This window comes from Rhinoderma darwinii, chromosome 1 (genome assembly GCF_050947455.1).
Source record: "Rhinoderma darwinii isolate aRhiDar2 chromosome 1, aRhiDar2.hap1, whole genome shotgun sequence".
Lineage (NCBI taxonomy): Eukaryota > Metazoa > Chordata > Amphibia > Anura > Rhinodermatidae > Rhinoderma > Rhinoderma darwinii.
This window is the reverse complement of record NC_134687.1, coordinates 643,085,271-643,103,586: the sequence shown is the minus strand read 5'-3', so window position 1 is coordinate 643,103,586 and position 18,316 is coordinate 643,085,271. Positions and strand designations below refer to the sequence as shown.

General features: G+C 41.0%; 1 protein-coding gene across 2 annotated transcripts in view; it reads right to left on the bottom strand.

Moving 5' to 3' along the window:
- Positions 1 to 18,316, bottom strand: part of LOC142660517 (uncharacterized) — a 479,487-nt gene that overhangs the window by 441,494 nt on the left and 19,677 nt on the right. The window contains exon 11 of one of the 2 annotated variants that reach the window (XM_075837247.1): positions 5,887 to 7,029. The exons of the other annotated variant lie outside the window; for it this stretch is intronic. Within the exon in view, the coding sequence (XP_075693362.1) occupies positions 6,275 to 7,029 (755 nt within the window). The 3' untranslated portion in view covers positions 5,887 to 6,274. Of the gene's footprint in view, positions 1 to 5,886; positions 7,030 to 18,316 lie in introns of those variants that run through there. 2 annotated transcript variants of the gene reach the window in all.

Here is an 18,316-nt window from a genome sequence, read left to right as displayed (position 1 = left end):
AGGGCAGATGCCTTGTCCAGGTCTTTCGAGATGGAAGATACCATGAAGATTCCACAGAACATTATTGATCCGTCTTGCATTATCTCTGTCAATCCCCTGCAAGTTGGGGACATTCCTCCACGGAGGACTTTTGTGCGGCTGGCTGATCGTGGAAGAATCCTCCGCTGGGGACACTGGCAGGTCATGCGGGGGTCCGTAAGACCCGGGATCTGATTGCTCGTCATTTCTGGTGGCCCACGCTCCCCAAGGACATTATGGACTTTGTTTGTTCCTGTTCTGTATGTGTAACCAACAAGGTCGCTCACTCCAGACCTGCTGGTCTGCTCCAGCCATTGCCTGTGCCCAATGCTCCCTGGCAGCATACAGCTATGGACTTTATTACGGACCTGCCTCTCTCTGCCGGATGCAGTACTGTCTGGGCAGTGTTGGATCGATTTTCGAAGATGGCCCACTTCGTTCCTCTGACCGGTCTTCCTTCTGCTCCTCAGCTGGACAAGCTGTTCATCCAACACATTTTCCGCCTGCACGGCTTGCCGCAGCATATTGTGTCTGATCGGGGGGTTCAGTTTACCTCAAAGTTCTGGAGAGCCCTCTGCGGACTTCTCGGTGTGAAGTTGGACTTTTCCTCAGCCTACTATCCTCAGTCCAATGGTCAGGTCGAGAGGATCAATCAGATCTTGGAGAACTACCTACGCCACTTCATCTCCAAGCAGCATGATGACTGGGTGCAGCTGCTTCTGTGGGCTGAGTTCTCATATAATAATTACACCAGTGAGTCCACAAGGAATACACCGTTCTTCATTGTCTACGGCCAACACCCACAAATTTTTCTCCCTGTGCCCGATACTTCCGAGGTACCTGCGGCTGACTCCGCTTTTAGAGACTTCCTGCAGATCTGGTAGGAGACTCGATCATACATCCTAATGGCAGTCGACCGCATGAAATGGAAGACTGACACAAGGAGAGGAGAACCTCTTCAATTTCTCCCTGACACGAAGGTCTGGCTGTCTTCTAGGAATATCCTGTCGCCTACCCTCAAGATCCCCAACTCCTTCCATGTCTCCCTCCTGAAGCCGGTGGTTCTGAACTGCTATACCAAGACTCGTAGCCCTGCGGTTGCCTCCAGCGGTCCTTCAGACACCTTTATGGTTAAGGAGATCTTGGACACCAAAAAAGTGAGAGGAAAGACTTTTATTTGGTGGATTGGAGGGGGTTTGGTCCTGGAGAGGTCCTGGGAGCCAGAGGAGAACCTCAATGCTCCTACTCTTCTGAAAAAGTTTCTCTCTCGCTCTGGTCCCAAGAGGGGGAGTAAGAAAGGGTGATACTGTCATGTCCGTGGCTGCGGGCCGTCAGCTCCAATCTCCTCCTTACAGCCGCAGCCACGAGTCGGCAAGCGCTGGCCCCAGCCTCCTCCTCAGGAGACGCCAGCGCTCGCTTCCACTCACCTCAGCCGGATCCCGAAGGGTGCGTGTGCATGCTCGTGCTTGCTCTTAAAGGGGCAGCGCGCACCGGACTTTGATGAACATCAGGACGTGAGTAGCCGGGACTTTAAGAGGGGTCCAGCCCCCTGCTTCGATGCCTGAGCGTTGTTGTTTCCTAAGTTTGTCTATGTGATGGCCACCTAGTGTGTTCCTGTTCCTTGCATTCCGTACTATCCTGGTCGAATACTGTATACCACGCCTGACCTACTTCACCATGCCTTACATCTGCCTGCTGCCTAGTTTCAGCCGAGCCTGCCTTGCTACTGTCCGAGCTGCCACAGGTACCCTATACGAACTATAGACATTGACCTGCACACTGTTGGCCAGCTGCCATACCGTCAAGGCGGTACGGCCCACAGACCCTTCGTGTCCGTATGAAGGGAAATACTCCCAAATTGTCCCTCCAGAATGCCCCCCTTCACTCAACAGCAGTGGAAAAATTGTCTTGGAGCTTTTGCATCCTCTTTTGGATAAGGGGTACAATTTGTATGTGGATAATTTCTACACTAGTGTACCCCTCTTCAGGTGCCTGTCTGCAAAAAAAACAGTGGCCTGTCGCACCATACGCCAAAATCAAAAAGGCCTGCCAAAGTCCCTAGTAAACCAAAAATTAAAAGCTGGGGAAATCAGGGGACTTTGTAATGAGGACTTGCTGCTTGTCAAATTCCGTGACAAGAGGGATGTCCTGATGCTTAAATCGATTCACCCAGACAGCAGCAGCCACATTCCTGTACGCTGTACAATTCGTCTAGATAAATACCATTAAGGAAATATCCCACACCCAAAAAAAAAATTCTCACTACACCCCTAGATGAATACCTTAGGGAATGTAGTTTTCAAAATGGGGTCACTTTTGGGGGTGTTACATCGTTCTGAAAGCTCAAATCCTTTGTAAAGAAGGAGTTAGGCCTATAAGTCATTTAAGCTAAAATTATGTCCTGAAAACCATAGAGGGGTTCCAGTCATTTCGTGCCCCACCATGCAGCCAGGCAATGGATTACGTCCTAAGTTGAGGCATTTTTGAACACAGGAGAAACAGGGTTATAGATTTTGGGGGTTTTTCTTCATTCTCATGGTCGCTTTACAAAGAAATCGGTCTTCAAAGTGATATTTTTATGACAAAAGTGATTTTTATTTTTCCACCTGCTATGAATTAAATTTAGCAAAATACTCACTACACCCCTAGATAAATACCTTAAGGGGGTCTAATTTTCTAAATAGGGTCATTTATGGGGAGGTTCTATCGTTCTAGCAGCTCAATGCCTCTCCAAATGTGTTGTTTGGCCTAAAACATTTTCAAGCAAAGCATTTGTCCTGAAGGGTGCTCGTTTCGTTTTTGGCCCTGCCGTGTGTCCAGGCAGCGCATTAAGGCCACATTGGGGGTATTTTTGAAAACAGGAGAAACAGGGTGATAGATTTTGGGGTATGTTTCTTCATTCTCATGGTCACTTTACAAAGAAATCGGTCTTCAAAGTGATACTTTTATGACAAAAGTGTCATGTCTCGATTAGGATGTAGGGACGCACACGCCTTCACTACACTATGGGGCAATGCGTGAACTCGCCTAGTACGCTGCCTGGCCCCTGTCAATCGAAGGAAGCAGGGACGGAGGGGGGTTGAACTGACGAACAAGCATTCTGGAGCAACGATGACGTCCTAGTTGCTCCACAATGCTAATTTGCATAAATGTAATATAAACTTTTCCTCTTCAAAGGAGGCACTCTGTGAAAAAATATAATACACTTCAGAATCAGGTTAGCCTAATCTATAATAACCTGTTGGTAGTTCAATACAGACATGTGGGTGACAGACTCCCTTTAAAAATCAAAGAAAGATCTCTAGTGACTGACTACATTAAATTCCGCCCCACCTAGTCACATGGTCAAACTGAGCCACCATTTTGGAAGTGTTTTTTCCAGAAGAGCGTCTGAAGAGTGCTATGCTGAGCTGGTCTACATATACAGTATAAAGTGTGATCAGGTTTGTTTTTTATGTTATGTCTTTGTGTAGTCACATCAAATTTGATCTAGGGGGATGTCTGCAGTAGGGTCAATTTGACGTGTTTTATGTCAGTTTGTGGTGCATCTTGGGTATGCTTTTAGGAGCGTAATTATTTTATTCATTAATCAATCCAAATACATAATTATCAGATATGTCAGTGGTATGATCAGTGTTCTGAACTTTTCATGTTGTTTGCAATATTTATTTTTTTATGTTTTGCCTGTTTTTCTTTTGAAATGCAATTGTACTAAACATCCATCTTTTTGAACTATTTATTCAATCCAGAAGATAAACCTCACTGCCCTCTGACATTGAAGAGGTACCAAATAAATATTTATTCAATAACAATTTTTAATACAGAAGGGAAAAAGGTAATAAATGATTGTGTTTGTATGAAATGCATTTTCTATTCCATTTAAATTTATTATTTACGAAATAATTATTATATTTCTTCAATGGATGTCTTCTAGTTGTGATTTTTTTTCCCTCGAAGATCAAGACCGCAAATAGTTGTAAGTATTGCTCTTTATGTTTTAAAATAATAAATGAAAAATGTGCTCTACATGTTTTTGTTTTTTTTTTGCCGTGGGAAGCTTCATCATCCGAAAGTGATGAAAATCACGGTGTTGCAGAAGCTGTGTTATATTAAAAAAAAAAAAAACTATTTCAAGATTAATAATTTTTTCATATACATTTTTCAGGTGGGTGTTGAGCAGCCATCCCAAACTGTTGCAAGAGAAGGGCGCAATATACACGAGGTGGCTTCACCAAATGTAAATATTGTAATATTATGCTAAAAAATGCAAATAAATAAAAAATATTAAAATCTATATTCAATTTGTTTACAGGAAACACCCACCAGTCAGGTTCTCCCAGGACCGTTCCAGTGCAGCGTGGCAGTCACAGACTTGTATTTTTAAGAACATTTCATAATTTAAATTCTTACAATTAACATTTTTTTGAAGGTCAAAACTTCTACTATGCATTAATGCTTGTGTTATCATACCCTTTTGTACCGTAGTTTAAAAAACATTTACCCCTAATGTCATTAATCTCCCATATTCAGGCATTATCTTTTAAAAATATTTTACCATGTCTAATGTTATAAAGGGAACAAAGCCATGTATGCTGTATTCACATTGTTTGCTGCTCAATAATTTTTTTTTTCATTCTCTAGGGATCCACACGGCCCATCAGGGAAGATGAGGAGGAAGAGGATTATCAAATCTATATCAACGGTGAACTCCTCAACCAACTGATGGAGGCTCGCCCGCTGCTGTGGGACCAGTCTGATCACCTACACGCAGACCACACTGCAACCCAGCGCCTATGGGAGGAGGTCTGGGAGGACCGGACATCCCCACAGAAGTGTGATAAGTATGAGCTATTGAGAATGTTTATTAAACGCTAAACAGCACTCTGTATCCAGGCCACATTTAGAATTTTCTAGGTTTAAGTATGTATTTTATACTGATGACCTATCCACATAATCGGTAACTGCAGCTCTGGTTCTATGCACTGATCATGAGGATAGGCCATCAATTTTTAGTGGCTGGAAAACCCCTTTAATCCTAACCAAATCCCCAACTCCATTTGCTGAAATGCAGCCCCAAACTTGCAAGGAACCTCCACCATGCTTCACTGTTGCCTGCAGACACTCATTTTTGTACCGCTCTCCAGCCTGTCTGCAAACAAACGGCTTTCTGTTACAGCCAAATATTTCAAATTTTGACTCATCAGTCCAGCACACATGCTGCCATTTTTCTGCATCCCAGTTGCTATGTTTTGTGCATAGTCAAGTCGCTTGGCCTTGTTTCCATGATGAATCAGCATCATCCATTTCTCTTCGTTACCACCCAGCTTCTGGCAGTGCACAGACACACAGCGTGTCCTCGCGAGATCACGCTGTGACGTCACTCACTTCCTCCCACAGGAACTTCATCACGTCGGATGAGCGAGGACACGCTGTGTGTCTGAACTTCCAGAACCTTGGTGGTAACGAAGAGAAGTGGATGATGCTGATTCGTCAGCATCATACACTTCTATTCACAACGCCCAGCTAGTAAAAGAAGTAAAAACGCCCAGATGTACACACACACAATACACGCCCACTTGGACATAACTTTAAACACGCCCAGTTATACTTAAGAAAGGCTCATTTGCATAAATATAAAAATGGTCATAACTTGGCCAAAAATGCTTGTTTTTGAAAAAAACAAAAACTTTACTGTTATCTACATTGCAGCGCCAATCTGCTGCAATAGGAGATAGGGGTTTGAAAACATACAATTAACCCTTCTATATTTTAAAGCATTCTTACTTTACAACATTCTTTCACAACTGCCTAAAACTTTTGCACAGTACGGCGGATGTCGGGAAGGAGTTTATAAACTATTGCAAAATGTATTAGTGTTTTTTTTTTAATTCGATCATTATCTTTTTATACTTTTTGAATGAAGATCACATACGAATATGATCAAATATTTAAAAAAACTAAAATATTTACATGGGGTGTCCGTACTGTCACTCTGGATTCTCCTGTAGTGTGGGGGAATTTATGAATACAGTAATAAGAAGCAAGGTTCACGGTGACAATTCAGCCTCTCTGCTTTGAAAGTAAACAAGGTTTTCCTCTTCTTGTTTAAATCCACAATAATTTTCATCCATGGATCCCAGGAAAAGCTTCTACTTCCACTAAAAAAACAAACACTCTTATTGGCTAGTACATTCCAAACGAGAGTATGGATTCTTCTCTATATGAATTCTCTGATGAGTTTCAACATTTTATTTCCTTATAAGACATTTTTTACATATAGAACATTAAAATGGCTATCACCCAGTGTGAATTCTTTGATGATCCCAACGTTTGCCTTTAGTAATAAAACATTTCCCACATTCTGAGCATCAAAAAGGCTTCTCCTAGTGTGACTTCTCTGATGTCTAACAAGACCTGATTTTTGTGTAAAACATTTCTCACATTCTGAACATGAATACGGCTTCTCTCCTGTGTGACTTCTCACATGTCTAGCAAGATGTGATTGATTTGTAAAACATTTCCCACATTCTGAACATGAATATGGCTTCTCTCCTGTGTGACTTCTCTTATGTACAGCAAGACTTGATTGATGTGTAAAGCACTTTCCACATTCTGAACATGAATATGGCTTCTCCCCTGTGTGACTTCTCAAATGTACAGCAAGAATTGATTGATGTGTAAAGCATTTCCCACATTCTGAACAGGAGTATGGCTTCTCCCTTGTGCGACTTCTTCGGTTGGTAAAACGACTTGGGCCTTTTGTAAACTTTTTATCACATTTAAATCTTTTACCCCCTTTCTGAGATGTACTTGTGGTAACAATCTGTGATTGGTCAGGAGAAGGTTCCTCGTGATTAGGGAAATTATATGATAGATCTGTACTGTGAAGTCCTGGATGTACATTAAGGGTAATGGGGTTTTCTCCTGAAGACTGTTGCATGATATCTTCATCTTCTACTTTATAATTTAGCGATAACATGAACTTCCCCTCTGAGTTTTTACTGGGATTTTCTGTTAGGATTAAAAATGGATTAAGTTAATTTTTATTTTTTTCAAATCACAAAGTAGACACATTTATAATATTTCTATAAGGCTGAGGAAAAACATACAGTCTTTAACCCCTTCAGGACCCAGCCTGATTTTTTCAAATCGGACATGTGTTACTTTATGTGGTAAAAACATCGGAATGCTTTTACCTATCCAAGCGATTCTGAGATTGTTTTCTCGTGACATGTTGTACTTTATGTTAGAAGAAAATGTGATCGATAATTTCAGTATTTAGTTCTGATAAAAACCAAAATTTTGAAAAAAAATAGCAAAAATTAGCATTTTCCTACATTTAAACGTATCTGCTTGTAAAACAGATAATAATACCACGCAAAATAGTTACTAGTTAACATTTCCCATATGTCTACTTTATGTTTGCATCGTTTTTTGAACGTTCTTTTATTTTTCTAGGCTTAGAACTTTAGCATCAATTTTTCAGGGACCAGTTCAGTTCTGAAGTGGCTTTGAGTGCCTTTTATATTAGAAAATCCCCAGAAGTCATCCTATTTGAAAACTGCACCCCTCAAGGCATTCGAATCAGCATTCACAAAGTGTTTTAACCCTTTAGGCGTTTCACAGGAATTAAAGCATAGAGGTGAAATTTACAAATTATTTTTTTTTGCCAAAATTCATTTCTAATGCATTTTTTTTGTAACACAGAAGGTTTAGAAATGCAACTCAATATTTTATTACCCAGATTCTGCAGTTTTTAGAAATATCCCACATGTAGCCCTAGTGCGCTAATGGACTGAAACACAGGCCTCAGAAGCAAAAAGGAGCATCCAGTGGATTTTGGGCCTCCTTTTTTTTTAGACTATATTTTAGGCACCTTGTCAGGTTTGAAGAGGTCTTGTGGTGCCAAAACAGTGGAAACACCCCAAAAGTGACCCCATTTTGGAAATTTTCTAGGGGCATAGTAAGCATTTAGACACCACGGGTCTTTTGCAGAATTTATTAGAATTAGGCCGCGAAAATGAATATCACCATTTTTTTCAACTAAAATGTTGCATTTTCTCATTTTCACAAGGGATAAAGGAGAAAAAAACAAACAATTTTTGTAAAGCAATTTCTCCCGAGTATGGAAATACCCCACATGGGGTCATACATTTTTTCATTAAAAATGAATTAACCCTTTCAGGACTGATCCATATTTTGCTTTCTTATTTTCGTTTTTCACTCCCCACATAACTTTTTTCTATTTCCGTCAATACAGCGGTGTGAGGGCTTCAGAGGCTCTGTCACCAGATTATAAATGCCCTATCTCCTACATAATCTGATTTGCGCTGTAATGTAGATAACAGTGGTTTTTATTTTGAAAAACGATCATTTTTTAGCAAATTATGAGCAATTTTAGATTTATGATAATTAGTTTCTTAATAGACAACTGGGCGTGTTTTTACTTTTTACCAACTGGGCGTTGTACAGAGGAGTGTATGATGCTGACCAATCAGTGACCAATGAGCATCATACACTTCTCATTGTTCCAGCCCAGATTCTTTCACTGCACAATCACACTAACAATGGGCTGGAACAATGAGAAGTGTATGATGCCGATTGGTCGCTGATTGGTCACTGATTGGTCAGCGTCATACACTCCTCTGTACAACGCCCAGTTGTCTATTAAGAAACTAATTAGCATAAATCGAAAATTGCTCATAACTTGCTAAAAAATGAGTTTTTCAAAATAAAAACCTCTGCGGTTATCTACATTACAGCGCCGATCAGATTATGTAGAAGATAGGGCACTTATCTGGTGACAGAGCCTCTTTATTTCTTGCAGGAGGAGCTGTAGTTTCTATTGACACCATTTAAAGTGCCATAAAATGTACTGGGAAACTGAAAAAAAATTATTTGCGGGTTGATATAAGAAAAAAATCTGATTCCAATTTTTGGGGTTTACGTTTTTACAGCTTTCGCCAAGCGGTAAAAACAAAAACGTTACTTTATTCTGCGGCTCAATACAATTACGGGGATACCAAATTTGTATAGTTTTTCTATATTATACTAATTTTACAAAGAAAAATCTCATTGTTAAAACAAAAATTGTTTTGTTTCACCACATTCGGAGAGCCGTAACTTTTTTATTTTTCGGTTGATCGAGCAGTGGGAGGTCTTATTTTTTGCGGGACGAGCTGCAGTTTTTATTAGTACAATTTTTTCGTACATAAAAAGTGATCAAAATGTTGTATTTCATTTTTTTGGAGAGTAAAGGGAAAAAAAAAAAAAAAAAAAAGATTTTGGCAGTTTAAATTATTTACGTTTTTTTTACGGTGTGCGAGTTAGATAATGGTATAATGTAATAGCTCGGCCTTTTACGGACGTAGTGATACCAATTTTATTTTTTGACATTACTTTAGAAGAAAAATGGGTAAAGGTTTTTTTTTAACTTTAAACTTTTTTCTCTCTCACTACTAAAAACTTTAATTATTACACACATTTTATTAGTCCCCTTAGGGGACTTGAACCAGCGATCGCTGGTATAATATACTGCAATACTAATGTATTGCAGTATATTGTTATTTTTACAGGCTTCTGTAACTGCACGATCGCTGTTCCTGTCCGTTAGTCCTGGGTGTCAGGTGTAATACACAGCCAACACCCGCAGCGTATGAAGCGGGCTCAGCATGTGAGCCCGCTCCATACATCAACCCCCGCACCATGACGTGCTATTAAGTCACAGTGCGTAAAGGGGTTAATGCACAGCGGATGGTGTGAATATTGCAATTTTCCACGGATATGCCATTTTAGTGCATAATATGTTGTGCCCAGTTTGTGCCACTGAAGACAAATACCTCAAAACTTTAAGCGGGTTCTCTTGGGCGCAAACTGCTGTTTGGGCACGCTGCAGGGCTCAGAAAGGAGGGATGCTATTTTGCTTTTGGAGTGCAGATTTTGCTTGGTAGTAGCTCTGTTTGGGGTCTTGCTGGTATTTCAGTTTATAATGTGGGGGCATATGTAGGCTGTGCGGGGTACATCAGGGCATAATAAGAGGGTATAATAATGCGGTAAATAAATAATTCATTCATATGTGGCCGGTGTCGCCAGATACTTTGAGGAATTGGGTGGAGGCACAGAAGTTACTAAAAAAGCATCAGTTGGAAAGGGCAGATAAGACAATATTTCTTAAACAACAATATTATGAGGAAGAGGAAACAACAGGATGGTTGCTAGCCAAAATGGCACAGAAATATGGGGAGGCGCTTGCTCTGTAGTTATGATAGGGGACGGCTTCCGGACTCAATGTATGAGGCCAACATAGTGGTTCTGCCTACGGAGGGAAAAGATATTCAACTGCCAGAATCCTATAGTCCGGTGTCCCGGTTGACGGCAGATATTAAAATTCTGGTGAAGGTCTTGGCACTGCGGCTCTCTAGAGTAGTGGATGGGGTTGTACATGGGGACCAGTCAGGCTTCATGCCGTCTAAATCGACGGCGGTGAACCTGAGACGATCGTGTTTGAACTTACAGGTGATCCGAGATAATTCTATTGGACGAGCCATTCTTTCGTTGGATGCTGCTAAAGCTTTCGATTGTGTGGAGTGGGGATATTTGTGGTCGGTCCTGGACAGAATCGGGATCGGTCCTAACTATGTACAATGGATTAAGCGGTTATATGTGGCACCAACTGCAAGGATAAGGGCGAACGGTGTGCTCTCTGATCCTTTTTCGTTGGCTAGGGAGACGCGTCAGGGACGTACCTTGTCACCGTTATTGTTCGCTCTAGTAGTGGAGCCATTGGCGTGCATAGTCCGCCAACATGTGGACATACTGGGGTTCAGATATGGGGCGGTGGAGGAGCGTATTGCATCATATGCTGAGGATATGCTGTTGTTTATGGCGGATACCGAGCACACCCTGCCGTTAGTTATGGACCTTATTAAACGCTTTGGGATATATTCAAGATTAACAATAAATTGGTCGAAATCGGCTCTTCTGTTAATAGATCCGGTGGTTCTCCCGACTGGGGAGGTTGAGGTAACGATACCAGCTGTCACTGAATTTAAATACCTGGGGATTAGGGTAATGGCGAGAGTGACGGATTACATGCCCCTTAAGATTCCCTCACACTCCTTCTCTTCATGTCCGTCATACACGGATACTGGCTGGTGACCGGCTCATGCAGCTTTATGTTACCACCGCATGTGTATAAAAATGGCCGGACCATTGTACAGAACAAACACGGTTACACTTTGTGTCTCCCTTATTTCCTCATAGATTGTAAGCTCTTGCGAGCAGGGTCCTCACTCCCCAGGTTTGAATTGTAAATGAACTTTGTCACTATGTAATGTCTGATATTGTTTGTTTCATGTTCCCTCTAAATTGTAAAGTGCTGCTTAATATGTTGGCGCTATATAAATAAAGATTATTATTATTATTATTATACCATTGTTGCCAAAGATAAAGGCCAAAGTGGAGTCTTGGAACAAGCTCCCACTTTCTGCTTTCGGTAGAACTAATCTGATGAAAATGATTCTCATGCCTCAGGTGCTATATGTTATCCATAACTCCCCTATGTGGATCCCCAAACACTGTTTTAGGAGGCTGCATAACCTTTTTCGAGATCTAGTGTGGAATCGGGGAGTGCCCAGAATCAAACTGGAGAAGCTGCAATTGCCTAAGGACGAGGGGGGCCTAGCTCTGCCAAATGCGTGGGTGTATTACTTGGCTGCTCAATGCCAGTATTTTTGGGGGTGGGAACATGAAGAAAAATGGAGTTCCTGTGCACATATTTTATCATATTTGGGGGTAGGGGAAAATCCGTTGGCAGGACTGGAAGCACACATGTATAAGAGGCTAGCGAGGAATGGACCCACCTTGCTTCTCGTACATAAAGTGTGGTGGCAATGTAAGAAATTGTTGGGGATAGGGGACTGTAATAAATATACTCTGCTTTGGAAGAATCCATATTTGTTGGAATTGTACCAATTGGAGGGGATGCAGGGTTGGGAACAACAGGGCATTGTAAGACTGAGTCAGCTGTATGAGGGGGATACCCTCAAATCCTTTCAGCAACTGAGGGATGGGTTTGAGCTGAATCCACATCTGTTCTATCAATAAATTTGCCATGCCTTACAGACGCAAGCTACCAGGGTAGACCTGGAGATATACACATTGGGAGTGTTGGAATATATTGCGAAAGCAGCTACATCAAGGGGTTGATCTCTTTGGTAAATCGCAGGTTGTTGTCCGAACATCTGGGGGCGCCTGTTAAAGCTAAATGGGAACGTGATGTGGGATCTATTCCCAAAGATCACCGGGGGGATATACTGGCATCGCCGAGTCTTCTGTCGACTAATGTGGCGCAAAGAAGATCCCAACTCTTTTTGATACACAGGGTATATAGGACCCCCTGGGTTCTGAAATGTATGGGATTAAGAACAGATGCCAAGTGTCCTCGGTGTCTGGAGGAAAAGGCGGACATTTATCACATGTTTTGGTCCTGCGGGGCTCTGGGGAACTTGTGGGGGGAGATGTCAGAGTTAGTGGGGAGAGTGTATGAGGTGCAGATTCCAATAGACCCAATAGTGATGCTTCTGGGATATGTTGGGGATTTGGAGGGGGAACGGCTGGAATGTTTTGCTATTGCCAAAATGTTGTACCAAGTCAGGAGGGGTATAGCTCAGCATTTGTTGGATGCGGAACCGCCTTCAATGCAGGAAATCATTGGTACAATCAATTACAAGGTATTGATGGAGTATAGGATATATTCAAAGAGGGGGTCTATTAGGAAGTTCGAGAAACAATGGACTACATGGATTGATCAGTCTGGATGGGCATCAGCGGAACTCCTGGCACTTCGATCATCTCTTTTGGATTAACGTAGCAGGAGGGAGTGGTGTGAGTATTGAGGTTCGAGAGGGTAATACTGTGGTACTGGGCACTGCAGCTTCTTCGTATGGGTGGAGTTGGTATGCGGAGATTGGTAGAGGAATGGCAATAGTAGGTATGGGAAAGATATACTTGTGTGACTCGTAATTTCTAGTTCTGACTGTATGATTATAGTATGCACATGGAGGGGAGGGAGAGAGATGGGCTGGAATAAATAGAAGCGGGTGACAACCTGTTGTAACCTCTGGTAAAATAGACAGCTTGTGGGGGGGAAAAGGGAGGGGGAGTTGGGGAGGGGTGTATTGGGAGTGTTGACAATACATGTTGGGTCTGTGATGTACTGATTTCTTTGTACTTAAGATTGTACGATGACCTGTAATGCGGTTGTTATTTGTTGAGTAAACTTGAACTGATTTAAAAAAAAAAAAAAAAAAAAAAAAAGAAGTGGACCTAATGACGCGGCCTCGGAGTGCAGGTTATCATCACTGAAATGTCTTTGTATGTAGATTAATTAAATGTGAAATACATGCTTCCTAATAATCATTGATCTGGACGAATGGATTACCCCGAAATTTATAAAAAAAATAAAAACCAGAAAAAAAACAACAACACCTTTATGACGGCTATAAAAGCTTCATAAAGACCCTTAAAGAAGACGGACATGATCCAAAAGATCTACTTAGTGTACAGTAGATTATAGCAGAGTTCTGAGTGCTTGATATTACTGCCTAAGGTTGTAATCCAGAAATATCCTGAAGATAACATGTTTCCTTGTGACTTGTGTGCAGAGTTGTCATGGGGACCTTGTGTGTTTTCTAATAGTTCCTCAATTCTTGTCCCCGCCTCATATTAAATATAGAACTATAATGAGGATATTTCTTCTCAGCGGTTAATATTAGGGGATTCGTAATGGTTTAACCAAATAAATTACAAAGTGCAAAAGCAATCACAAAAATGTATGTGTTTTTTACTTCTATTGACTTTCCCAGAATGATGCTCAACCCTTTCCTGCACAATGACTTACATGCACTCCGTTCCATATATGTGTATACGGTTATTTCTGTGCATGGCTTTCTGGCTCAAATGTCACAGAAATTTCTGCAAAAATTCTGTGTGAATTCTCCCTTATGCCTCCTTCACACAGTTTTTCTTTTCTGTAGTTTTTCTTTGGGGGCAGAACGTCATTAACTTTAGGCTTATTTACATGTGGTTTTTTTCTGGTGTTTTTTTTAAGTCTTAAAGAGTAAGACGCCCCCGCTCCAAAAAAATTAAAGAAAAAAGCAAAAAAATAGAAAGTTCAACAAAGCATTTTGAAAAATACACCAGGAACCAAAAATCGCACAAAAAAGGCCAGAAAAATGCCACAAACCAGTGAAGCATTTTATATTTCACTATAGACTGCCATGTAACATCCGGCCGCAGCGTTTTTGGACAAGAAAAACAGCACAAAACACTGTGCTGTGTGTGAAACAGTTTCCGTATTTAACGTAATGCTTAAAGAGGCTGTGTCACATTATAAGTGGCCTATATTGTACATGATGTGATCGGCACTGTAATGTAGATTACAGCAGTGTTTTTTTTTATATAGAAAAACGATGTTTTTTTGACGGAGTTATCATCTATATTAGCTTTATGCTAATGAGTTTCTCAATGGACAACTGGGCGTGTTTTACTTTTTGACCAAGTGGGCGTTGTACAGAGGAGTGTATGACGCTGACCAATCAGTGACTAATCAGCGTCATACACTTCTCTCCATTCATTTACTCTGTAGATAGCGATATAGCTATATCGCTATGTGCACCCTCATACACAAACACTAACATTACTGCAGTGCCCTGACAATGAATATGCATTACCTCCAGCCAGGACGTGATGTGTATTCAGAATCCTGACCACTTCTGTAGCATCTCTGTGAGATTTACAGCACAGCGAGATCTCGCTGTAAATGACAGTTTACAGCGTAATCTCGCGAGACTACGCCTACTATGCTGTAAATCACAGAGAAGTGGTAAGGAGAATGAATACACATCACGTCCTGGCTGGAGGTGATGTATATTCATTGTCAGGACACTGCAGTAATGTTAGTGTATGTGGCTGCACATAGTGATATAGCTATATCGCTATGTGCTGTATAAAAGAATGGAGAGAAGTGTATGACGCCGATTTGTCACTGACTGGTCAGCGTCATACACTCCTCTGTACAACGCCCACTTAGCCAAAAAGTAAAACACGCCCAGTTGTCCATTGAGAAACTCATTAGCATAAAGTTAATATAGGTCATAACTCCGTCAAAAATGATTATTTTTCTAAATAAAAAACACTGCTGTAATCTACATTACAGCGCCGATCACATCATGTACAAGATATAATGTGGTGACAGAGCCTCTTTAAGTGGTTAACAATTGTTTTTTATTGCTACATGCTGGGATTTCAGAGCTTGTCAGGAGTATTTAAGAGATTTTCAAGTTATACAATTAATTCCCAGGGGCAGCGATTTATCGCTCACTGCAAAAAAAAAAAAAAGTCTATGTCCAGTCCCAGCCTAAGTGCAGCTGTTATTCGTAGCTGGTGCCCCAAAAAATCTGACACCAAGCCTAGTGCATGACCGGACTTATAGAACACCTATTTGCAGTCACATCTCCCTCAGTCCTGTACAATGTGTAAAACATTGTCTGAAGTGTTACTGTAATGTAGAACTAAGAAGGAACCTCACCTTAACCCCTTAAGGACGCAGCCTAGTTTTGGCCTTAATGCTCAGAGCCCATTTTTCAAATCTGACATATTTCACTTTATGTGGTAATAACGTCGGAATGCTTAAACCTACCCAAGCGATTCTGAGACTGTTTTCTCGTGACACATTGGGCTTCATGTTCGTGGTAAAATTTGGTCGATATATTCAGTGTTTATTGGTGAAAAATTGCAAAATTTAGAGAAAATTTAGAAAAAATAGCATTTTTCAGAATTTAAATGCATCTGCTTGTAAAACAGACTGTTATACCACCCAAAATAGTTACTAGTTCACATTTCCCATTTGTCTACTTTGGATTGGCATCGTTTTTTGAACATTCTTTTATTTTTCTTGGACGTTACAAGGCTTAGAACATAAACAGCAATTTTTCATATTTTTAAGAAAATTTCAAAAGCCTTTTTTTTTTTAAGGTACCAGTTCAGTTCTGAAGTGGATTTGAGGGGCCTATGTATTAGAAACCCTGATAAAACACCCCATTTTAAAAACTAGACCCCTCAAAGTATTCAAAACAGCATTTAGAAAGTGTTTTAACCCTTCAGGCATTTCACAGGAATTAAAGCAAAATGGAGGTGAAATTTGCAAATTTCATTTTTCTTGCTGAATTTCAATTTTATTCATTTTTTTTTCTGTAACACAGAAGGTTTTACCAGAGAAACACTACTAAATCTGTATTGTCCAGATTCTGCAGTTTTTAGAAATGTCCCACATGTGGCTCTACTGCGCTCGTGGAATAAAACACAAGCCCTAGAAGCAAAGAAGCACCTAGTGCATTTTGAGGCCTCTTTTTTATTAGAATATATTTTAGGCAGCATGCCAGGTTTGAAGGTGTTGAGGTGTCAAAACAGTAGGAATCCCCCAATAGTGACCCCATTTTGGAAACTGCACCCCTCAAGGAATTCATTTATGGTTGTTGTTACCATTTTGACTGCACAGTTTTTTCACAGCACGTATTTGAATTGGGCTGTGAAATGAAAAAAATGTAATTTTTTCCAATAAAATGTCATTTGTGATTAAAATTTCTTGTTTTCACAGGGAACAAAATACCCCATTTTGTTGCCCAATTTGTCCTTAGTGTGGCAATACCCCATTTGTGGTGATAAACTGCCGTTTGGGCTCATGGGAGGGCTCAGAAGGAAAGGAGCGCTATGTGTTTGTTGGAGTACAGATTTTGCTGGATTGGTTTTCGGGTGCCATGTCGCATTTGCAGAGCCCCAGAGGTATCAAAGCAATGGAAACCCGCCAGAAGTGACCCAATTTTGGAAACTACACCCCTCAAGGAATTCATTTATGCTTGTTGTTAGCATTTTGACCGCACAGTTTTTTCACAGCACCTATTTCAATTGGGCTGTGACATTAAAAAAAAATGACATTTTTTCCAATAAGATGTAATTTTTTATCAAAATTTCTTATTTTCACAGGGAACAAAATACTCCATTTTGTTGCCCAATTTCTCCTGAGTGCAGCAATACCAAATTTGTGGTGATAAACTGCCGTTTGGGCTCATGGGAGGCCTCAGAAGGGAAGGAGCGCTGTGTGTTCTTTGGAGTGCAGATTTTGCTGGTTTGGTTTTCGGGTGCCATGTCACATTTGCAGAGCCCCAGAGGTATCAAAGCAATGGAAACCCACCAGAAGTGACCCCATTTTGGAAATTACACCCCTCAAGGAATTCATTTATGGGTAATGTGACCATTTAGACCCCATAGTTTCTTCACAGAACTTATTTGAATTGGGGTGGGAATGAAAAAAAAATATATGTTTTCCAATAATATGTCATTTTAGCTCAAAAATTCTTATTTTCACAAGAAATAAAATACTCAATTTTGTTGCCCAATTTCTCCTGAGTGCGGCAATACCCCATATGTGGTGATAAACTGCTGTTTGGGCCCATGGAAGGGCTCAGAAGCAAAGGAGCGCTATTTGTTCTATGGAGTCCAGATTTTGCTGGATTGGTTTTCGGGTGCCATGTCGCATTTGCAGAGCTCCAGAGGTATCAAAGCAATGGAAACCCACCAGACATTACCCCATTTTGGAAACTACACCCCTCAAGGAATTCATTTATGGGTGTTGTGACCATTTTGACCCCATAGTTTTTTCACAGAACTTATTTGAATTGGGCTGGGAATGAAAATAAAATTATTTTTTTCAAATAATATGTAGTTTTGGCTGAAAATTTCTTATTTTCACAAGAAACAAAATACCCCATTCTGTTGCACAATTTGTTCTGAGTGCCGCAATACCCCATTTGTGGCGATAAACTGCCGTTTGGGCCCATGGGAGGGCTCAGAAGGAAAGGACCACCAATTGGCCTACTGGGGATTTTCTAGTGCGAAGTCATGTATGCAGAAGCACCTGAGGTACCAGTACAGTTGAAACCCCCAAGAAGTGACCCCGTTTTAAAAACTACACCCTTAAGGCATTCATCTAGAGGTGTAGTGAGCATTTTGACCGGAGACCTACACCCCATAAACTGTAATGTGGGTTCTCCCGGGTATGGCAATACCCTACATGTGGCTGTTATCAGCTGCCTGGGCACACAGCAGGGCTCAGAGGGGAAAGACGAGGGGGGATAAGCTGTGCGGAGTACATCAGGGTAAGTAAAATTGGGGTAAATTATAAACCAAGGGATGTATGATAAATTTTAAAACACTCTTTCATACAGAGCTCTGTTTTTTT